The 23,963-nt window shown below is 39.8% G+C and overlaps 2 protein-coding genes and 1 long non-coding RNA gene across 3 annotated transcripts in view; 2 read left to right on the top strand and 1 right to left on the bottom strand.

The window, feature by feature from the left end:
- Window positions 1–10,935, top strand: part of LOC125982780 (gamma-aminobutyric acid receptor subunit beta-2) — a 40,327-nt gene extending 29,392 nt beyond the window's left edge. The window contains exons 6-11 of the mRNA XM_049743790.2: window positions 1,148–1,230; window positions 4,838–4,975; window positions 6,456–6,608; window positions 7,088–7,332; window positions 7,399–7,539; window positions 7,655–10,935. Coding sequence (XP_049599747.1) covers window positions 1,148–1,230; window positions 4,838–4,975; window positions 6,456–6,608; window positions 7,088–7,332; window positions 7,399–7,539; window positions 7,655–8,002 — 1,108 coding nt within the window. The 3' untranslated portion in view covers window positions 8,003–10,935. The remainder of the gene's footprint in view (window positions 1–1,147; window positions 1,231–4,837; window positions 4,976–6,455; window positions 6,609–7,087; window positions 7,333–7,398; window positions 7,540–7,654) is intronic.
- Window positions 10,365–13,498, bottom strand: LOC137840976 (uncharacterized). Its single transcript, XR_011088230.1, has 2 exons — window positions 13,329–13,498; window positions 10,365–10,848 (listed from the first exon to the last, which is right to left on the bottom strand). It is a non-coding gene; the product is annotated as an uncharacterized lncRNA (long non-coding RNA).
- An 8,419-nt stretch (window positions 13,499–21,917) lies between these two features.
- LOC125981728 (insulin-like) lies at window positions 21,918–23,509 on the top strand. Its single transcript, XM_049741624.2, has 3 exons — window positions 21,918–22,883; window positions 22,967–23,162; window positions 23,244–23,509. The coding sequence occupies exons 2-3, from the start codon at window positions 22,982–22,984 to the stop codon at window positions 23,414–23,416; spliced, it is 354 nt and encodes a 117-aa protein (XP_049597581.1). The 5' UTR covers window positions 21,918–22,883; window positions 22,967–22,981; the 3' UTR covers window positions 23,417–23,509.
- The last annotated feature ends 454 nt before the right edge of the window (window positions 23,510–23,963 follow it).

The following is a 23,963-nucleotide window of genomic DNA, read 5'->3' as shown; positions in this document are numbered from 1 at the left end:
ATTTACGCAACTAGTGAGCTAATTCCAAATTGCTTGCTAATATAGGCTGGAAAAATAAAGGAAAAAAATAAATAGCATACAAATGTGCATTCATCCAGTGACGCATATATGTACATAATACTAACCTTTACCTTAGCCAGGCCATCTTCCCAAAGACTGTGCCAGAAGCTCTTGCAACTCAGTTCTCCACCGCTGACTTCCATTTACACACTCAAGATCAGATATTTGCCAGAAAGTAAGCAGCAATTTACTCCTTGGTTAAACACCAGGCGGACTCATCAGCAGGAGCACATCCGCACGGATGAAAGAAACGCTGACAAAGACAAGTGACATCAACCAGAAAAGCCGCCCAACCTTGTCCAAGCCAAACATTATTTATTGATCAAGGCTGAGGTGTACACGAGAAAATAGGAACACATTTCTGACCATGACACTTGGAGTGAAACTATGATGCCGGAAAAGTGCCAATAAAAGCAGCCAGCAAGCCACCGTGAAGATGACAAGAAGCAGAACTTTTAGTATTGTATCAGACAGCTTTTTGTTCTCCATCATGGAAGAAAGAGTCTAGTTAGGCCACAAGGTGCTTATCTTCACACTCGGACTCGTGATGAGCTTTTCTACCAGCGCACATTTATCTGTGTTGTCAGATGCGCCTACACAATTGCGGCTCGGTGGCAACTCCCTCTTTGGGAATCAAGTTCGCGTAGACGAGTAAAGAATGGAAAGCTATTACTCACAGCCTTGTGCTTATGTTCTTCCTACAAAGCCTGACGGACAACAGAAGCTTATCTATTGACTCGCGGATGGCCCTTATCATCATCCTACCTATCCATGGCTCTTGAGTTCACTGAGGAGGTTACTATGGCAACGATCATACACATTTTATAATATGGGTGTTTTTGTCAGACTGACTGGCATTCTACTCTTTTTTTTTTTTTGCTTTGCTTTTTAAAAGACCAAGTCTGTCCTTATACCTAATGACTATTATAACGCAAACAGAGACTCAAGGGCATCTGGAATCGTCGCATTGCAGAGCCGCTGATCATATGCAGATGAATGAAATCTGTCTAGTAATTCGAATCATGCAGGGACTTAAGTTCATGACATCTTTGTATGATCAAATGGCTTTTTTGTCTTGTCTTTTCAGGATCACCACGACAGCTGCTTGTATGATGGACCTCAGAAGGTATCCACTGGATGAGCAAAACTGCACATTGGAAATTGAGAGTTGTAAGTAGTTTTCCCCTTTTCCATCTTTTGCTGCATCTTGAGTGACCCAAAACTTTTGAATGGGAGTAAACCAATACAAAAGCCCCAGCATGCGTGTATCATCCATGACATTTCGGAATTTCCCTTTTGTGGATTCTACCGAAGCACCGGGAACTACCATTGCATCAATTATGAAAAGATTTTTTTTTTTTTTATAGCTTTAAAATTGTGGGTCAGTGTGACATGACACGCCAACTGTGCGATGTTATTCAGGTGCCCTAACTGCAACACGAACGTGTTTCCTGTTAAAAGATGTCACACTGACTCTACGAGTACACACGCTGTAAACCTCTTTAATAACTCATGAACACTGCACGGCCATTCAACACTAGAAAGTACACTTTGTTTTTTTTTTGATCAGCTCGGGATCAGCGCCATGTGTGACTGCAAAGGGCTCTTTGGTGCAGTGGGGATTTTAATATTTAAAAGGCACGCACAGAAAAAGGCCATTAACAAAAGTTGGGGTCATTGAAACAGTTGGGAAATACAAACATAGGGTTTCAAAGTTAGGGTGTTAAATTAGGGTTTCAAAATCGGTTTTAAACTGTGTTTAGGGTTTCAAAGTAAACTAGGGTTAGGGTAAGGATTAAGGTTTAATATGGGGTTATGGTCTCAAAGTAGGGTTTCAAATTAGGGTTAGGGTTTCAATTTAGAGTCAGGGCTTCAAATGTTTTTCTAAGAGGTAATCGTTGTTGTTGTTTTTTCTTTCTCTCTCCTCTATCTATGCCATATTTACTTTCTTATCTTTAGATGTTCCATCGCTGCCAGGGCATGCAGCCAGCTCCAGCCTTTCCATGCGCAGCAGAAATATGAGAGACATTTTTAATTGGTTGCCAGAATTGACATTAAAGTCACTTTGAACTGTGCGGAATCAAAACAGAATCTTCAAGTTGAGCCACTTCAGCTCACCGAGGGGGGGGTCGGATGGAAAGCGGTTAGTCGTGCAGGTGCCGCGTGTGCTCTTGCATGTTTTCATATGCATCGAGCTGAAATGCAAACTGTCTGTTTATTATACGGCTGGCTTTTCACTCGAGACGGGTGCATTCACTTCCAATAAATGGATGTCTCTGAGAGTCCAAAGCTGCAGCCGGCCATGAAGGACCATTTGAAACCCAATTTAAACATCAAATTCACGCCTATTGAAATGACTTTGAACTTCCACAAGAATGTTTCCAAGTTTTGACGAATAGTAATAGTGTGCCAAGAGGGGCCGCAGAAAACCAAACCGGGCATTTGCAGTACGTGAGCTACAGTACTTCAATTGAAAATAATAAAAAAAACTTTTATACAGCAGATGCCGGTATTTTATCTCACGCCGACAACCTTCTTTGACCATTAAAAGAAATCAAGGGAGACATCTTTTTATTGAGCTGATAAAAAGCCTGCAGTCAGATGCCGACAGGGAGATATGCCACAGTCCCAGTTAAATAGCTCTTCTATTGCATTGTTATCTCCACAGATGGAATCACCCAAAATTTCATTTAATTTGGGCCCGCCGGCACTCCCAGACTCACAGATCTTTTGTGCTGCCATGGAATACTCATTTTTTCCCCCAGATGGGACAAGTTAATATCTGCCAATTAGGCTTAATGGAGTTCCTTTCCTATTTGCCCTATTGTTCTAATTTGTATGTCTCTCTCTCTGTCTCTCTCTTGCTCGCACTCTTGCTCCCTCTCCCTCCCTCTTGATGCTGAATGCTAAACAGCTAGGTCGCAATAGGTCAGGGGTGTCGAACTCATTTTTTTTCGCGGGCCGCATTGTAGTCTTCTTTCGGAGGGCCAACCCAAATAAATGTATGAGCACCTCAAATTAAAATGTGGCGGGCCGTATCCGTATCTGAGTTTGACACCTGTGCAATAGGTCAAAGAGCAAAATGTTTGGATTGGGTGAGTTATGTTCATCTCACGCTTAACTACTTGGACTATTTCGAAAAGCTGTACAGCAAATCAGATATTGAGAGACAGTTACTGCAGGCTGAGGGAAAAATAGAGCATGCAGATTTTAGACCGGGACACGACGATCCATCGTCTTCACAACTTTTGAGATGTAGATGAAGCCAAAATGGAAACGGAAATGAGTCGTGGGTTGCTAACACTGGAATGCAGCAAAGCACCAAGCGGGGCTTTCATCAAGAGGAACAAGCGATGTTTCTGAGTGTGAGGGTGTTCAAAGTCAGGTTTAATAATTCATTCCAACTAAATAGGTCAGTCAAGATTTCATTAAGGAGAGCAGGCAGGATGGAGGGAGGGAGGGAGGAAGGGAGGGAAAGAGGGAACACTGCTGAGGTAGAAACAAATGACCGCGTATTCGTGACTCGACTAGAAAGGCAGACGTGATGGAAAGATTTTGGTGGAGCTTAATTATACTTGTTGTAATGTATATTACCAAAAATAAATAAGTGCTTTGCAAGTCTTGCTCAATGTGAAGAAGCGTGGAGTATAATCCTCACGGAAGGAGGATTAATTGAACGGCCGTTAGTATATTAAACTGCATGGCGAGAGATGGCTTGAAGTGACTCTCACGTGTTCATTGCACTTTCAGTAATAAACCACACTCAGCGTGCAATGTATCACGTCTTTTATAGTCTAACAAGAATGTTCTATCTTTGCTTTTGAAAGGAGCAATCATCCTGTTACTCAATGATTTATGGCTTGTAGCCAAAGCCCACTTTGCTGCCCATGTCTCCGCTGATTTGGCCAAAATGAAAGCAAAAGAGGGAATAACTTTGCTTGCCATTAATATTAATAGACTCTCGTCCCTTTCATGGATTTGACTGGCTTCTAGAGATGAAAATGGATGCCTTGCTTAGTTATTTAATCATCTTTCTCCAAATGTTAATAATTTATTTGCACTTGGGAGACAACACAATAGGCTGACTCATAGATTTAGTCCAGTATAGCCAACATACACAGTAAAGGGGTTTCCTGGGCTACTATACATAAGTAATGCTGTATGTTTAACATGAATTCATTATTGATAGTCGGGCTTTTTCATAATTCAGTCCAAATGTAGCATCAAGGCATTAGCACCAGCTTTGTTCAAAGAAGGCTCAATCGTGAATGATTCAAATCGGTGAATGCATGCAACGCTAATAGTGCTAATTATTTATTTAACTTGTCCCAAAAAAATAAATAATCAGATCAGATAATACAGAGGATGAATTTATTCTGGCTGGAGTCAGACCCTTGCTACTACTTTTTATTTCACTGTTTTAAAAACATGCTGAATTAATATAATATCCTTAAATTTGACTGCCAAGACAGCAAAGTAGACTTGGTGAAAATAAGTGGCTCATTTTGCTAATGTAAGCTAAAAGGTCAGAATGCTTACACATTAGCTGATTCATTTTTTCAAACTCAGACATGGCAATAAAATTGTGCAAATATGCTGTTACCTTCTTAAAGCCTTTTTTTTTGGGGGGGGATGCTAGATCGGCATTGGCACGGGAGTCTGTACGATTTAATTGAAGAGGACAGTCCAATTACAATAAATACTTTCTTATTTCCTCCTTTTGTTTTGTTTGAAGCTTTCAATTGTGAACACGTTGCTTTCTGGTTTCCCGTCTCAGATGGTTACACAACTGACGACATTGAGTTTTACTGGCGAGGAGGCAACAACGCCGTGACTGGCGTGGACAAGATTGAATTACCACAGTTCTCCATTGTGGATCACAAACTCATCTCCAAGAATGTCGTCTTCTCCACAGGTGAGGAGGTTTAACAGTATGTACTGTACAAGGTTGACAAATAGCTTTTTTTTAAACAGGCGCTGCTGTTTGAAACTCAACTTGTTAGCAGTTTAATCAAAATAAAGTGGATTTAATTCATGTTCCACAAATGCAAGTGTTTAGTGCGTGAGTGCATAGAACACATTATGGTAAATATTTTTTCTTTACTTGATTTCCTCTTTAAAACTAACAATTAACTAATGAATTGTTAATTTGGTCGATCAAGGAACTTTCATTTCATTAAGTAACAACGGCACTGAAATGAGGATTTTAATGTGGCTTTTTACTGTTTCATTTCATTATGATGCAAGCAAATTCCCTTCAGTGATTGCACTCGGATGGATACAAAAATAACCATCCCTGCTAATTGCTTGTAAGGATGAAAACGTTCAAACCGAGTTTATATCAGGAAGTTCCCTCCGAGATGGAAGACGCCATGACTTATTTAAAAGCAATAAACAAAAAGAATGTTGTCTGATACAATGAAATATTAATGCTTTGCGTGCTTCCATATTCATACCATGCTCGTGTAAGGAGGCCAGTGGTTTTGCTCTATCTTCTTTCTGGAGCTTGTCAGAATTCAAATGATTACAAGTTCACCATAACTCCATTATTCCCGTACGACTTCACAATACTCGCCGGTACCGTTGAATGTAATTTAAGGACGCTTGGTCAAGTGTTGCCCTACTAATGTGACTTAAATTAAGTCTAGATGCAGAAGTGGCGGGGATTCCCCTTTTAGCGCGATGTCAACGGCAGAATGGAAGTAGTGACCCCGAGGTCGTTCAAAGATGCCAACATCAGCATGTGCTTGGCGCTCGGCCAACGCCGGTGTCAAGTTTACGGCCAAGGAGAGCCAATGTCATTTTAGCGAATGAATAACGCGTAGCGCTGGGCTTTGTTGTTCCGTTTAACCTGCTGCTTTTCTTATCTCATCTTGGTGACATGCAGCATGTGGCTCATGCTGGAATTAACTAAATTAAATAGCAGACGTAAGCCAAAGCCTGGCGGACTCTTAAGTGTTTTCATGTGTAAATCTCGTCCCTTCGGCGCTTTTATGTGTGCGTGACTTTCAAGTCAATTGCAATTTCTTGTGATGCTCTTATGGGTGACATTTTACAATTGGGTTGGAATTTAGTTATGGTCCCACCTTCATAAAAAAAAAAAAAAAAAAAAAAGGGCATCTATACAGTGCATTTCACAACACCAAACAAATTTATATCAATGTGATGATCAGGTTCAAAGTCTAATTTCATGGTCAATTTGAAATTAAATACCAAATGAAGGGCACGACTTTATGCATACGCTTGAAGAATTACTTCTTGACCAGCACTGCTTCCTCCATTTGAATGTTTTGACAGCGGCTCATCGAAATGCTTGTCTTCAGAAATGCTCAAATCAAAATAGCTTGGCCGATTGAACACTGACCGCTGGTTTTTACCTTTTTCCAACTGTGTAGGATCTTATCCCCGCCTGTCGTTAAGTTTTAAGCTGAAGCGAAACATTGGATACTTCATCCTGCAAACGTATATGCCTTCAATCCTCATCACCATTCTCTCCTGGGTCTCCTTTTGGATCAACTATGATGCATCTGCTGCCAGAGTTGCTCTAGGTAAGTCGGGTACCATTCACTGAAGAAAAAAAAAAAAAAAGACAAGTCAAAAGAAATTTACTAACATTTCACAAAACTATGTACTGTAATGCATTTGAATGAGCCAGTACAGAATTCTTGTAATTTCTCATAAAACTACTTTGAAAGTCAAAAGTGAAAGCAAATTTAAATACAAGCTCAATTTCGTAACCATGCCCGAAGCGTTTGAAAGCATCCACCACTTTCCTCAGCGGGAGTTCTCACCTAATGAACGAGACCAAGGTTGACGTTTGAATTAAAAAGGTAAAATTAGCTGGCTTCTAAATGCAAGATTTCAAGTTACAAGGGTAAGCTACTCACTTTCACGGACTCTGACAGGATCAATGAAGCAAAGATGCGGCGGCTCATAGATTAGATTAGCATTAGGTGTTGCAGAGATAAATCTACCGTTGCACCATGAGCGCTCTCCTGCATCTTCCAATCAACTTTCTTTCCACCAGGTATTACCACGGTGCTGACTATGACCACCATCAACACCCATCTGAGAGAAACGCTTCCCAAAATCCCCTACGTCAAAGCCATTGACATGTACCTCATGGGTTGCTTCGTCTTTGTCTTTCTGGCCTTACTGGAGTACGCGCTGGTCAACTACATCTTCTTTGGTCGGGGCCCTCAGCGTCAGAAAAGGGCCGCCGAGAAGACGGCTACAGCCAACAATGAAAAGATGCGAATGGACCCAAACAAGGTAGGACTAACTCTTCAATGGATTTGCTCTTCAGTTGACTAAGCAAGCATCACCATGTGCTTGAAGTGGCTGGTGGGCAACGTCGTTGGCCGAGATGACACTTTGTACGCCAGGATGAAACAACGGGATCTCGACGGTCACGACTCGATGTGGGAACCCATCTTTATGGACGACGCTGCAATCGGACTCGGCGACCAAAAGAATAAGGTGATGCAAAACCAATTTCAAATCTGAATGCTCACTTAAGTCAGGGTTTGTTGCCAGGAATGTTTTAGAAAAGTCAAAAACTTTGATGACCAACGTTGACATTTCTCTTCATCAGATGGACCCACATGAAAACATCTTGCTGAGCACTTTGGACATCAAGAACGACATGGGAATTTCAGAGCTGGCTTTGGGTCTGAATGACCCGCGGAACACCATGCTAACGTACGACAGCTCTACCCTTCAGTACCGCAAAGCAGGGCTGGCCCGCCACAATTTTGGCCGAAACACGTTGGAGCGCCACATGACTCAGAAGAAGAGTCGACTACGGAGGCGCACCTCGCAGCTCAAGATCAACATTCCAGACTTGACCGACGTCAACTCCATAGACAAATGGTCGCGGATGATCTTCCCAACTGTCTTCTCCTTTTTCAACATTATCTACTGGCTTTATTATGTCAACTAAAACAGTCAACTAAAACATTTTGCTAAATTCTTCTTTTTTTTATTATTATTATTTACGTGAGTTACTTTTGTGTCTCGTGACATGGACCAACGTATCACAGCCAGGATCGCATACGTCATATCTTTGAATATCACATCTGCTGATCACACACAAAAGGGAGATGAACATAAAAGGTGCCTGCTCTAAAGTCATTGTTTTGCTTTCTTGGAATTACACATTGTGATTTATGTTTTTTCATATACTGTACATATATATTTTTGGTATATATATTTCAGTTAAGTCACTTATTGCCAAAAGTTATATAGAAGTAGAATTGTTGAATTTAAATTGTTTTACTGTTTGTTTTGTTTAAAACTGGTGAGACGTGCATTTATTATTTTTACTTTGCAATAGTTTTTAAAATTATTTTATAGCAATGAATATTGAAGTGACACGTTAATGATTAGATTTAATTTGCTAGGCGGTATTTATGTCCCCTAAAATAATCAAAACGAGCCGTTTAATTTCTATGAAATAGTACTGTACAAATTGTGTCATACATAAAAGCACAAATATCAGCTAATGTCATTCTTTTCCTTATTGTGCTTAAAAATCTTTGTTTACTTCTAGCTGATCATTAACTGTAAGACCACAAAAGATAACCATATATTGTAATTTAAAGCAAATAGATATTTGTGTACTTTCATTTATCTTCATTCTAGTTAGTGGTCTAGAAAATGGATTTTACAAAACATTTTTGCACACAAAATCTTAAAAGCCATAAAGGCTGCACCACGGTTCGAGTGCTGGTGCTTGTAAAGTTTATAAAATGGACTTAAGCTACATACCAATCATTTTATCATTTTAAATAACTGTTTAAAATGGATTTACATCACTTTGATCCAGGAAAGTATTGAATATTTAGAAAAAACAATGTATTTATTTTTTTGGACAACTCTATTAACTTCAAGGTCATAGTAGGAAAAATCTTATAACATTGTATCAGGTCTCAGAGCAAACTTTTTGATTATCTTTTAAAACGTATTCATGCAAAACCATTTGATTTGGTCTTTGAAATATGGGTTAATGGAATTTAAAGGCCAGCACTCGGGTCTAAGAAAACAGCCGCAGTGCACCGCATGCCTATTAAACACTCAATTATTTTAATCTCAATTTTGCGTTGGAACGTAAATTATGATTTCATTTTTACAAAGAGCTAATTGAACTCAACAGCTATTTTCAAATGACACCAATTTTAGTTTTGACCTTTGAGCCTTGAAGTAAGGTGTTTACATATCAATCATTGGTATTATTCATTTAGCTGTTTTTGCTTGTCGTTTGAGAGAACACAAATCAAACATGCTATGTTCATTTTTATACAGAACTGAAGAGCATAATCATAAAGTGAAGATCATTCTAAATCTGATTTGAGATCATGTTACCGACATCCATCCCAGTATGTAAATATCAAACATAACATTAATAATCAATGAAGTTATATAACTGCTGTAAATAAACTCACATAAGCTTTCTACAGAACTGAACAAAATGAGATTTTCACTACCATTTATACTGTAACATAAATAGAATGCCTCATCAGATGTTAATGTACATAGTATACTGTCACAAGATGGCATTTTCTTCCCGTTGCTTTGTTTGCTAAACAATTTTGGGTGGTTTGTTTTGTTGCCAAAATTGAGCTTGTAATTATGAATGTAGAAAATGTTCACAGAAGCTGGCTGAAATATTTTTTTTTGAAATAGTCGCAAACGGTTGATGAGATGAAGTAGCCCAAAAATTGAATCATCTCAGGTCAGCAAAGTGTACACTAATAAGAATATCATCACTATTTCACATGAAATGTCACAAAAGTGACAACTTGCTTCAGATGTCTATATAGGAGATTATTGTTTTGTTGATGTAACATTGGTTTGTTACACGCAGTAGTTGTCAGACATTAACTTCAAAAATATAAATGTCACTAACAAATGCAAAAATATCTTAAAACTTGCTAATAATTATTATAAATTTTAGAGCCACATCTGAAAAAAAATTGAATTGAGGTTTGAGTGGAGAATTTAAGTCCTATAAAATTAAAAAAAAAAAAAATCCTCATAATACTACAAACATTTCTTGTTACAGAATGACTTACTTTTCCAAAATGTTATGACTTGTTTTCCCTCAATTTTATTTTTAATTTGGCGTTAACAAGGTATATTTACAGTGAGAGAGTGCCATAGATGCGTATTGGCAACAATTATTAATTATTATTATTTCTGCAAACACTGGCAACTGGCATGTAAGGTCTACTTCATACATTTACACTTTAATATGTCTTTGTACTTCACGCCATTTTTGTTTCATATATTTTTATACTTGTGTAAAAAAAAAAAAAAAAAGAGTGCAAAGACTGCTCTTTGGCAAAACCTTGTAAATCCAAATTTCACATATTTATATTATACAAAATGACTATAGTGTACATTGTCCTCTCGGGCTCTGAAAGCTGAACATGTATGCTCTTGAAAGCCTTTCAGATAACCCTTGTAAAAAGTTTGGAGATTCTTTGTGGTTGTGAATTGTTTGCAAAATGGCTCTTGAGGTTTGTGGAAAATGTTTTGGGAAACGTCTCCAGGGGAGAAAGGACATAGCAACATGCTAAAAGCCGAAATGACTCATCTTGGTGACAGTGTACTTTTGCACACACTCACAGAAGAAGCCTTAGACTCGTGCTGCCCTGGACTTTTGATCCGAGCGGCGTCAAATCCTTCTTACCTTGTCAACACCATCCACCTGAACAAATCTTCCTATGGGCCCCTCACTAGAAGATTTCCAGGAACTCCGAGCTGTACCCCTCTCCAAGATGCACCCTGTAAAAGCCAATGTCTGTCTTTACAATGGAAACCCATGGAAATGATAACATCATCAATAAATATTGTATACAGTTCTACACCTCAGATTTTCTTCTTCTTTTATTCTTATTTCTGATAAAACTCCAAAGATGAAGAACTGCATAAAGTGCACATTTCAACCAAACATTGCAGGTGCAGACAAGAAATCTACAATCACTCTCAATTAAAGTATTTTTCTAAGATTGAAATGACTATTGTTGTGGACATGGAGAAGATCCCTGGGGAACACCACCGGTGAGGTCCCCAAGTCTCCAAGACAATTAAAATTTGAATGGTCTTTTTTATGCTAGGAGACACTGTTTTTTTAGAACTAAAGTATTACTCTAACAGGTCTATCAAAAGAGCCAGCAATTACGCTTCTGAAATTGCTCTCCCCCATTCTTTTTTACTGGCTCACTCGAGAGACTCCATTTCCATCCTTAAATCTACAGCTTGTCTTACACTGAACTGGGTTAGACTCAATCAAAAATATTTTGATATCGTATCATTTGTTGTATCTGGGTTGGATTTATTTCCTGACACTCTGCATGAACATCTGCAAGCATTGTAATTTCCCTGATCATTTTGGGATCATAATTTGTGTTTGGTTAAATCACACTGATCCGTACACTGCAATCTAGTGGCGGGATGCTGTCACTTTGTGGGTAGCATAATGGAACAGTGCTATCTAGCTGTTTTTTTTTTTAACAAAAGTGTAATTTGACACAGCCCGAGGGTGTAGGAAGTCGCTATAATTGAGGTGTAAACATCTTAAGACCACAGGGGTGATGTAGTCAAGAACAAAGTGATCTACACTATGTGCTAATGGGCCTGTTGTGTGGACATGAATGCTTTCTTCCATCTTTGTTCTCATGGCCTTCTTTCTCACTATGTTATCTTTCTAGTTGTCACTTTGAACTGTGTGTTACAATATGCATGCCATTTTCTGCCTGCTGGGGGAAAAAGGCAAGTTTCTCCACCATTTTCTTCCTTTTACCCTTGCAACAAAGAGCCCAAAAGTTTTTATTAACAAGTCTTGTGTGTGTGTTCTCCTCATTATCTTTTTATGTGCGCATTCTATTTCACTGGCAAATCCTTGTGACTATTCTTGTTTTGTTCTTGCTTCGTTGCCTTTTCTGTTTCAACACATTTCTATTTCAATCTCGGGTACGGCTGCAATTCCATAAAATCGAAATGGCACCAAAGTAAAAAAGTGTGATCTGTTTTTTTGTGCATAAACATAAATAACAGTGGACAGTGAGATCATCACTTAGCAGCATGCGAGTAGCATGTGCGAAGGAAGAGAGGCACTGTGAAGCCCACGTTCCTGCATGACTGTGCCAGGTGGGTCCGACTGTGCACAAATGTTGTATGATGACATATAAATCTGCATGTATCCATGATAATAACGGCATCTTTAATAAAAAAAAGAAAAAAAAAGAACGACAGACTGGACTGTCCATCTGTCAAAGCTGCGGAAATTAGTCACTTAAGTACCAATAATAATCAGTGTCAAAAATAGCTGAGTTGCTATCAGGTAACAAATATACATTTAGAATAATATTTTTCCCAACTTTAACTTTTGAAACAGATGCACTTTTTTATACCACAGAAATGCAAATGAGCCCAAAAATTTGCCAACAGATCAAAACCGGCGCCATATCGCTCATCTTTAGGCCATGTGGCTGAGAAGAACTGAGTCATTCCGTAACCGCTTAAGGCCATTAGACTACATGATGCCCGTTTAAGTGGCCCGTGCTGAAAAGCCAGCGTCGAGAACACACACACACATCACACACACACAACCCCCGCAACCCATCAGGGGCAGCAGGTCCATGACGGCCATCACCTCTACTCGCTACCATCACGCCGGCAGCCATCATCGCGTTATGATGGCTTTCCATTATTGCTTACTGCCTCGTTTTATGACGATTCCAGCCTCAGCCAGACGGGCCTGACACTACGCTGAGCTAAAGTCCGTCTGGAGAGCGCCGTAATGATGACTTGGCAAGATCCAACGAGCCATCTCCTGATTGCCGCTTCTGTTTGTGCCTCTGCTATTTCATTATTCAAAAATTTTGACGAGGAAAGCCAGACTATTAAAAAGGCCGCTACTGCAAATGAATATTATAGTTTATATTATATTATAATATTAAAGTTTCCAGGTTGGGTGGCGCTCATTCGTCAACCAGATTACTTTTTTCCATGTGTCACGGTAACTTTGAACAAAGAGAATATTCCCTTAACCACGCAAGGATGAAGATTCACGAGTTGCAGCTTGAACTTACCAAACAGTAGCTTAAAAGAGAAAACCAACTGTCAGATATATACTCATGTAAAAACCTTTTGGTGTTTTGACATCCTGTTTCAAGTCATAGTGTAAACGTTCTATTTGTGAAACAGCACGTTTTGTTTTTTTCTATTCTCAGACAAGCGTGGATGGAGCTCAGATCACATACCAGATGGGGAAACGGTGAAGCAATGCGGCAAACTCTTTCAAGACAAAAGCCTCCCGCCTCATCTCATCCTTGAGCACCAATTGGAAAACGATGTCGTGTTTGTTGGTTGGGATGCCATGGGAGTCAGAAATGAGGGAGGAAAAGCTTTCAACAAGACACGGTGCTTCACAGTAAATCCCCCGCATGGATTGTCAGAAAATTGAATCCGAGCCAACAGTTGCCGGTTAGCGGCAGAATATTCCATAAGCGTGACGCCTTCCAGCGGCATTTAAAATGCAAAAGGAGCATAGCTGCGGTTCTCTGAGGGCTAAGGTGGAGAGTTACTTGAGGGATCTATGGCTTTTAATGGGATCTGCCATTTCCATCCCATGTTGTTTTTGTATGCAGCGGAAGAAGCGTCTTATTCGTGCCGACAGCAAAAGACTTCCTCGAAGCGCGCTACGGCAGAGCTTTAGCCGAAACAAAATGTTGTATTGTCATTCATAATTCCACACATTTTGTGTTTATGCAAAGAGTGTGAATGATAGATTTCCCCCCCAAGACGGGATGAGGCTATACATACAAGTAGATTTGATGCTCATGAAGGTTGCCTAATTATTTTTAGCAGCAAAATAGAAGAGCCCAAGCTTGAAGACCATCTATGCCAGATTAGCAATGTATTACTACCTCTCCAGAATTATACTGTAATTTATTATCATTATTGTTCTGTAATTTATTATTATTATTATTATTATTATTATTATTATTATTATTATTATTATTATTATTATTATTATTATTATATTATTATTATATTTATATTATATGTATAATTATAAGTAAAGTTAGATGGGCCATTTTTGGAATAAACTCTTAACAGGCATCCATTATTTTGTATTGTTTGAATGAAACAAACGTCCTGATTTCTAGATCAGTACATTTAATGGATATTTAATCAACCCCCACCCCGTGCTAAGACTTCCTCCAGTGATTTGTACAAGAGCACCAGATGTATCATTAGTCCAGTTCTCCTTCTACATCTTCCTACTTTTTCCTTTGTTCAATTTTCAGCACTATTTTTTGTGCTTGAAGGATTTGAAGTCACTGCTGGTGTGTCCCTGCATTTAAACTCAGCTTAATTAGAGTTGCCCTGCAGTGCCTTTTCTTCTGCATTAGCATATTTTCTATGAGGAGTTTTTTTTTTTTTTTTCTTAGCAACACTTTGTGGACAACTATATTGGGCATAATTGTCTTCACGGGAACATCTCCCTTGCAAATTCTGCAAAATGTTGATCAGAACATTTGCAGAATTTGGACTTCCAGTAAAATTTGCGTTCTGACTCCAACCTTGCTTCTGTAAGATTGTTTCTGGTCTAGTTTTTGCATTTGAACTACTCACATATTAATATTACATCCTTACACTATTTTTTCAAGTATTTGTGTTTCGTGAGAGAGTAAACCGTCACAATAATTGGTAAGGGCATTTATGCCATGAACGGTAGGCGCTAATTAGCCTACATAATGTAACCCACTTGTGTATGTTGGAGAGCTGGAGGTGAAGGTGACATGACAACATAAGCTAAAAAAAACAAACCTTTAAAGAGACTTTAATTAAGACACATGTGGTGAAGAAATTCATCAATCCCTTAAAACATAGAGCTGTGATTAATTAATGAGCGCTTACATTTTGCCCTAATTAGATTGTTCTACGCCAAAGGGGAAAGGAAGGCTTTACTAGAGAGAGTTACGCAAACAAACTGCTGGAATTCTTCATTTTTTAATAACCACGTACCGTACATCGACCAAATGTATTAAATAATGCCTCCGAGTCTTTTCTTTTCAATGTTATGAACGATCTTTAATTATAAACACACACTTGGCGTAAAATAATCTCTTCCATCACGAAGCAGAAGGTTGAAATCTCATCAGCATAGAAATTCACACCATGTAATTGTCTCTATGTATGGACAAGACGTGTCAGTGAACATCTGCAAATATTAGCGCAAAGCAATTAATAGCTTTGTATGTTAATGAGATTTAGAAGCTCTGCTACAAAATAAAACCTGCACCTGCATAGATTATTAATATGAAGTGTTAAAATCTGCACAGCACAGCTGTCCTACTTCTTTGCTCACCACCCGAGCAATCAAAATGCTTTTTGATGACACGTGTACCAATAAAAAGAAAAGTTTTGGGATGTTTTAAAATTGAGGCTGATACATTTTGTCAATCAGATGACAAGGCCGGAGGGCGGTTTATCCAGGTAATAGGCTAGCTATGAAAAGACGGTCGCTTTGGTGCCCATTATCTTACTGCCGTTGGCATTCAGCGTTCAAATTACGCAACCACCAGGTCCATGGTGAACTCGAAAAACCTGATGTACAGTACCTGACTGAGCTAAAATGTAGCACATAAAACCATTTGGATGACTGTTGAGAAATATTTGACCAAGCTGTGCTAAATTTATGCATTGCTGACAATTTCTCTAAATTTATTTAGTCAATTACTTTCTCTAATGTCCCGAAAACTGGATCATTTTTATCTTCTTAGTAACAACATAGAGGTTCATTTAAGACTCAAGTATCCGTAATCGATATTGATGGCTGGTTAATTTGCTGCGGTCTATTAGTGGAACCACAGATGGAGATAATAGTCACTTTAATTGTTTATAATTTTGTTTCTCTCTGAAATGAGTACTTCCAAAGTGTTTCATCAAAGGTGATTTATGTGTGGTGGATCGTTACCATTTCGGGGCCACACTGGGAAGAAAATAAACTTTGTTTAGCACGTAATGTGATTGTGTCTGTTGGTGCTTTTATTATATATAAAATATATTATCCTATCAATAAAAGTCAGACTTTTGACATCTACTCTCCTCAAACTCCTTTTTATTTGTCCATGTTGAAACCGAGGTTTTGAGCATTGAGATTGTCTATCCTTCAGCTGTTCACGGATTGTGCGCAACCCTCAAAGGGTAATAAGCAAAAAAGGTCAACGAACACGAGAGAGAGGAAAGAACAAAAAATGGACAGATGGCATAAACGAGAGCGAGAGAGAGAGAGAGAGAGAATGGCTGTTGGCAGATGTTCAGAGTTGGAGAAAGATGACGATCGGACGCTGGTGAGTGGAATGGAACGATTGCGGGTGGGCTGTGGCGCAGCGCTATCATTGTCTAATTGCCTTTGTGTGGGTTAAATTGTAATTGCAGTCGACCGCCAGTGACCCCATTACGACTAACCTTCGGATGATCATTTGGCAAGTATGTTATGTGGCTGCCTACATATAGAAGTATTTGAGATGGTGGGCAAAAGAAGAAGATACTTTTTTTGCTGACAAAAACACTTGTACATATTTGCCATTTTTGCTAGCACCATGGACAGCGTTCACCGAGTCCAGGTGGAACTTCCACATGAGATCTAATATAAGAAGCATACGTATGTTGCTATCAACTGAATGCAATTCGCTCACCTGACGGCTCCAGCTGCAGCAATAAAGAGGTCGCTCCAGTCGCCGTAGGGCATTTAAAGTCAGCACAGTGTCTGCCTGCAGTCAGCGGTGGCATAGGGCTCTCATTACACTTGATACATGGGTCCAAACAGCATGGCGACGCCACCTGAGGAAATCACGACCAAATTAAAGCTGGCCAACACACACACACACACACCAACTGTGTTATATGGAAGTCAACTAAATGGCATTGTCCTTGAGTTAAATATTCTCATCACAACTCAATCGTGTTAAGAGACAATTAGTGTCTTGGGGATTTTTTTTTTTTTCATTTTTAAATGATGGAGTCCAGACTGCCCCTCTATCTTGCTGTGGAATATTTTAGAGGAGAAACACTGAAAGTCACACAGCAAAGTCACAGATGTTTATAGAGAACAGTGTCACCTACTGGCTTACCTTGAATATATTTATTTAGTACACGGTGGTGTGGGGACTTCAGCCGCTGGCCCGTAGGGGGGAAAACAAATTGAGATTCTCATCTTTCTGCTACAGTGGTTTTCCAAACATCCTTCACTTTTAAACACAAATACAAAGAATAGAAAAATATTTATTTTCAGACCAAAGCCAAAGGCTTGTTGCATGCTTGTGTGAAAGAATAAGACTTTCTCCGATTTGTGACTATGATTTGTATTTTAACAGTATAATGTGGATCTATAATTAGGCAAAAACGCCAAGGGGCCGTTTAGCGTTTTTGCTTGGTCATTCTTGTTATGCTGGGGAATGCCATGTTCTATTTATTTGTATCTCTATTGGATTTTGTTCATTATAAACCATCCACAAAGCTAAAATTTGACAATTACCCTTTGAGGCAGAGCCTGAGGGAGACGTCACATTAATTCAAATGATCACAGTTAATCACATTTCTCACAGGCCAATAAATAGAAGTGTAGCATGCAAACTTTTAAGCCCAGAGCCCCGAGGTGCTGATTATTCAGCTCCGTTGATATATTTAAGAATTATTACTTTTTATAAGGCACTATTTTTTCTCAAATGAAAAAATCGTATTACAGTGGGACCTCTTTTGTTATTTAAAAAAATAATAAAAAAATAGCATGAGAGAAAGGCCTTCATCCATCATAGAAGCAAAATGACAGAGAAACATTTATGCGTTAGTTCTCAACAACACAAACCACAATATATTCTTTGCATTGCATCATATCAAGAGCTTTCTTTTGTCAATTCATCTGCTAATCCTCTGCCAGAAGAGCCTTTGGGGGCCGTTTCATCCTCTTCCGCTTAGCAAATAAAACAACTCTATTTCATTGACTTGTGTCTTGCAGCCTCATTTCTTTTAGTAGCTCAGTCACGTTTCTGTATTTTATACCGTCTCTTCCTTATCATGGAGCGCCCCTGCAACACATGCGGTCGACACACCCGCAGCTACCTGCATGACGACGTAGATAAGGCAAATTGTTGTTCAGAGTTATAGCGCGTGTTATTAAATTGCCCATTTCAGTGCTTTTCCTCATTTTTTTTTCTCCTGCAGAGTCATGTGCGCAGACAATGACCTGTCTCTCTAAATGATTGTGTCTATGCAGCATTTCCTCAAAAACACAGTACATGCAATCTTTCTTTCCGCGCAATCTTTGTGGATGCAGAGTAAATGCGATTGCTTATCTACACCGCACCGATGTATACAAGGTCAAGATTTGATCAAATACTAAAGGTCTTGCATCATCATGCCCTGATGGTCAAGCACTAAGCCCCCTCCCTCTGTGCAGAAGCCTGGAACAAGACAATCCCAAAAGGTCAGCCGGCTCGGCATAAACAGATTCGAACCACTGGTCTGTTTGGACTAGCGCACGAGATCGCTGACAAGCAGATAAAAACAATATCCAGTGTCCGTCTCAACCTGTCATGCTTGACAACAGGTGTGTATTTTTCTTTTCAAGGCCGGCCTAAAATGGAGCGTAAACCCGACTGTACTTTTACTCATTTCATTCCCCTTTCCCTGAAATTAGAGCATATTTTTAATATACCATCTTGACATCCAAAACGAAAAAGGGCAGTCATATCAATGCCATTCAAATATTAATATCGCAAAGATCAGCGGTGCTCTCTCTCATATTTCCCAATAGTTCCAGAAGTCTAAAGAGGATCTTTTGCAATAAGTTTACAACCCCTTTCAGTCTTTAACCTTGGACACCGCAAGTGTACTGGCACTATATTGAATTGCTGGCTCTCACTGCTGAGGATGCTGGAACGTAAGTTGCTAAACTAAACGCACTGGCGCAATATTTCCCAATAACTGGAAAACGGTGCTACCTCAAGCGGCGGACAACAAAGAGGAATTAGGAGGTCGACAGATAGAGTGCATAAACCCTCCGAGGCCAAGCTATCAGGCGCTAGGCACTAAATGAAGAAGATGGATCAGGACAATCTTGAGGATTGTTGTATTTTTATATTTCACCTGGCCAAGAAGGAAATAGACGGGACAAATGGAAAGTGGTCAATCTGAGAGTGGATGGATCAGAACAACATTTATTGTCTGTGTACGGGTTTACCATCTTTTTATTTAGCATGAAATTATCTGTATGTGTGGATCACTTTACCAAACTAGTTAGATTGTATTCATCGACGCAAAAGAAACGACGACAATATTGTACAAGTTGTCTAACTGCTTTAACATGAATTCTAAATGTCAGCATTGTCCAAGCTTGTTCCTGACTTTCAGTGAGTCAGTGATTAATGCAAAGACACACACACACGCACACACACACACACCTCGGTCAGTCTAATGATGTCCACAGAGTCATAGAGGGAGCCTTTAACTCACAAACACTCTCTGATCTGATGCTTCCTCATTAGCAAGAGCCAGATTCAAGGCTAATGGAAGATGTGCTCCATAAAACCTGTGTGTCGTCCCTTTGGGTTTAACTCACATTTTTGTGAGTAGCAGTATCTGAAATGAGTTAATGATGTACAAACAAAACAGAACAGTTTTTTTAAAATTGGAAATCAGTGCTGCGTGGGCATACGCTAAGGAGGACAATCAAACTTTCAATAGCTTCAGTGTGACGGCTTTGGAGCAATTCAGCAATCGGCGGCACGTCCTTGCTTTGTGACCTCAAATATTTGCAAAGCGGCTTTTGTTTGCCGGTCGTGTGTGCTCATCAAGCCACGTGTGTGCTCATCCACTTGTGGCGATCTGCTCTACCAGTCAACAAGCTCGCACCCACCGCACGCTCACTCCGGCTGACTCCCGAGGTCAGCCGTGCTCATAACCCAGGTGGTAAATGGAACCTGACGTTGGTAAGCAGCCCTCCCAAAATTGCGCAGCAATCAGCCGTCCGGGCTTCTAAATGGAGCTGACTGCTGCAGAACTTAAGAGCAAATGAGGGAACACAAATCCAATTGCTTTTTGTTGTGTGTTTACCAAGGCCAAGCCTATTCTTTGTGTATTGATTGCATTTGTGTGGCACGCTTGGATGAATATCATTGGTCAATCCCGACCGTAGTCACAGTCAGACGGGATATGCTCCATCTCCATAGTAAACAGGATAAGTGGTGCAAAATGGACGGATTAAATTCATAGGTCCACCAGGAATGCTTTCTAGCTCTTCTCCATATCTTTATGGAATGGCAGTGAGATGAAATGCCAACTGAAGACCTACCAATCTTGGTGCTCTTAGTCTTCCATTATGGATGGAAGACTTGCACATTAAGCAAAGGCTTGAGAAAATATTGATCTCCCTCGGTACTAGGTACCTGAGGAAAATCATCATGTGGCTCGTACCTTTTTGCTGAGGTACTTTACAGGTGGTCTCAACCCTGAGGAGACAAAACAATCCTTGTCGCGGAGCCAAGGTAATCACCAGGATGGTTCCTTGGCATCCACGGGCACCACCACGACGCAATGCCGTCATAAAATGAGTCAAGGAATGAATGTGTCATACCTTATCAAGTATATTTGCTATTCACTGTCTCCTACCTTCCCCCAAAGGCTGTAGTTGTTTATGGCAACCGACTGCGAGTTATTTCTGGTTAAGCGACCCATGAGGTGGCAGCTGTGCAAAACCATTTCACTGCCAAGAGAACCAGATGGTCCGGTGAAGCTTGGTGGCTAACATTTAAACGTAATGGTATTAAAAAGAAATCAAGACATATTCCATAGGATGTTTGGGGTAAAAATGAAATACCTAAACAGATGCATTTTTTTTTTAAGAGTCGGGAGTCTGTTACAGCGACCTACATAATTATCACATTAAGCCATCATTCACCAATTCACAAGGGAAGGTAGAGTAATTGCTTCTAGTTTCTCGAGACAGTCCAACTCAGGTAAGCAATTCTTGGCGGCACACCAGCTTGTTTGGCACCAACGCAGCGTAATATAAACACTATCTGAAAATATGAATTTAAAGTCAAGCTGAGATGTGTTTTTAAGACATTTGAACCAAAAGAATAAATATATAGAAAAAGCTTGATGCTACAATTGATAAAGAAGGAGGCAATGTTAAAGCCCTTCGAGAACCATAAAGGTAGACATTTTATTAAATTGCTAAGTCATCTGTAAACGAGGAGCTTTTTTAATACCTGTGTTGGTATTTCCGACACACAAATGCAATTATAAAAACAAACCTGCCCTAATTAACTGAAAATATGTTTGGCTGTTATCAACTTGCATCAACACAAACATTAAAAAAAAAAAAAAGAAAAAAACCAACAGAATGTAATCTAATGGCTGTAATGATGGTCCAGCTGGATGGTAAGGCTGCTATTGTGTATCGTAATTGTGCCAAACATTTGGGTTTATTAGTATACCATTTACATTCAAAAGTCCTAATAGCATAAGCATTCAAAATTTAAATTATAATTGCGGAGTCACAATACACACAAAGCAGCTTCAATTTACTGGCTGAGTGTTGCTTTGCACTTTGCATTTTGATGCGCTCACAATTGTTCTCCTTGCACGTATTCACGCACGCTCTGACGATGTGTGACTGAATCTAATCGTTTTTGCAACATATTGGCAGCCCTGGCCATTATACATTTAACTTGCATAGTCTATTATGGAGTCAGGCGCCTTCTGGTTTTAAATTGTACTAGTCTATAGGCTATTTATACGCCGTCTTTGATTTGTAAAAGGGAAGCCGTAGAAACAACACATCTGTATGCTATCACTTAGATTCCAAATAGCTGCTGGTGCTGTTTACCACAATAGTAGATTGAATGGCAAATGGAAAGTAAATGGAATGGATAATGTATTTGGAAATATGAACACCTGGACAGAATAGGCTCCAGGAATAACAGTAATTCGATGGGCTAAAAATGATTACAGAAAAAAAAAAAAAATGAAGTATAGTTGTTATTTGCACTCCAATACGCATAATAGGACTAGTGGGAAGAAACCGCATCAACTTCCAATCTCACCTAAAATAAGGTGACGTCTCGTGTTGGCCCAAAAGTAATCTGGGATATTGCATAGAGCAGCCATTGTCGCTAGGGACGTTTTCAACAGTGTGAGGTTAAAATCGGAGTTAACTTTTCTTATGATCAATTCTTGTCACAAGGTGTGTAGCGACTGACTGATAAAGCTACGGGAATTAGTTGACCCCCACATGACTCTGGATCGGGATTTAGCTTGGAGTTGGGAGGGTGCCTTGCTCAAGAACATCCCAACAGTCTCCAGAAAACCGGTGGCATCTCTCCACATTTCTACAATCCAAAAGCCAAATCTTTGCAGATGAGCGACTGATGCCCCAAATCTAAGCACTAAAAACACAATGGTATTCAGCGCTACTGACTCTGGGACTCGGGTTGAGACATTTGTGATTTTGTTCCAAAGCAGAAAGGTCTGAGAAGGTGATCGTTGTTTGACCAAGAGGTGATCACATCATTCGGGATCATTAAGCTTGGTTTGTTTTACTAATTGATGCTGCAAAAAGCTCTTCCAGTCACTTAACAGTTGCTGACAGGCACATTTGATGCCCACGTCATCTGTGGACGCGTGTTTTCCGACGATGCCGGGGGGTATTAATGGACAGGCGACCTCCAGCCTGATGCAGTCGACATTTCAGCAGTCTATTCCGCCACACAAGCCCTTGTCCATCTTGCTTGCAAACTCTTCAGGTAAGATTTTGCACATTTGTTGATATTGGCTTCATTTTAGCGTGAGCATGGCTTCTTTCATTGTCATACTTTTCCGTGTATAGATTATTTTTCCCATCATGGCACCACTGTGGCTTCATTCCGCCTCAGTCCTGGTCTTGTTGGTCATGTCATGGCCATGCTCCAGAGCTCATTCTTCACAACATCTGTGTGGCACTAATTTGGTTGAAGCCCTTAATATGGTGTGTGGGGACAGAGGCTTTTTCACCAGTTCCAGGAGGGACATTGACTCTGTGCTACGTAAGACATTTCTGCAAACTTGCAACTTCTTGAAGTCCATTCTGGGAGTAACTCTAAAAATCACTTTGTGCTGTTCTCCAGGTATCATGCCACCACCCAAGACCGACGAGGCAACATCAACAGATGATATCAACGAGATCGTGGACTATGCCTTTAAGAAAAAGATGGACATGATGATGAAGCGCGATGGCATTGTAGAACAGTGCTGCCACCAGCCGTGCAGCATGCTGGTCCTGGATAAATACTGCAACTAAACGCGCAACTTTAGCAACTCCGTGATTAGCCTCGTCTTTTCTACTTTAGCTTAGCAATGCTTTGATTTTAAACTCTGCACCTTTCTGTCATTTCTCATCAAAAGACTTGCAGGTACATGGAGTATCTGCAAAGCAATGTATTAAATATATTTTCCTAGTTTTGTGAAATGATCGAGATTCCTTTTTGTGGTTTCAGCCGGGAATATTATTTTGTTCTCTTGGGGAAGGTTAAAAGATCTGAAAGATATTTTTTCAGTATCATGGATAGCTTTACCATGGCAAAGTTATAAAGAGAGAGCCAGGGGTTAGATGAGAGCAATTGCCATGCAGCCTCACGCTTGTATTCTGTGCACATTCTCATTTGTAACCTCGAGCTTTCCACCAATTGTTGCATTTACAATGCACAATGAATTCTGGGTTTCAATGGCGTACTGTGTTCCAGCGAATACACACAAAGAGCCACAGACACCCAGAGATAGAGTCTCTTAGTATTCCACTTGAGTTTCCATATTGCAATTTCCTGTGTGAGTCTTATCTGGAGCGAGCT

This window comes from Syngnathus scovelli, chromosome 15, assembly GCF_024217435.2.
Source record: "Syngnathus scovelli strain Florida chromosome 15, RoL_Ssco_1.2, whole genome shotgun sequence".
Classification (NCBI taxonomy): Eukaryota; Metazoa; Chordata; class Actinopteri; order Syngnathiformes; family Syngnathidae; genus Syngnathus; species Syngnathus scovelli.
This window is presented reverse-complemented; position numbering and strand designations above follow the sequence as displayed.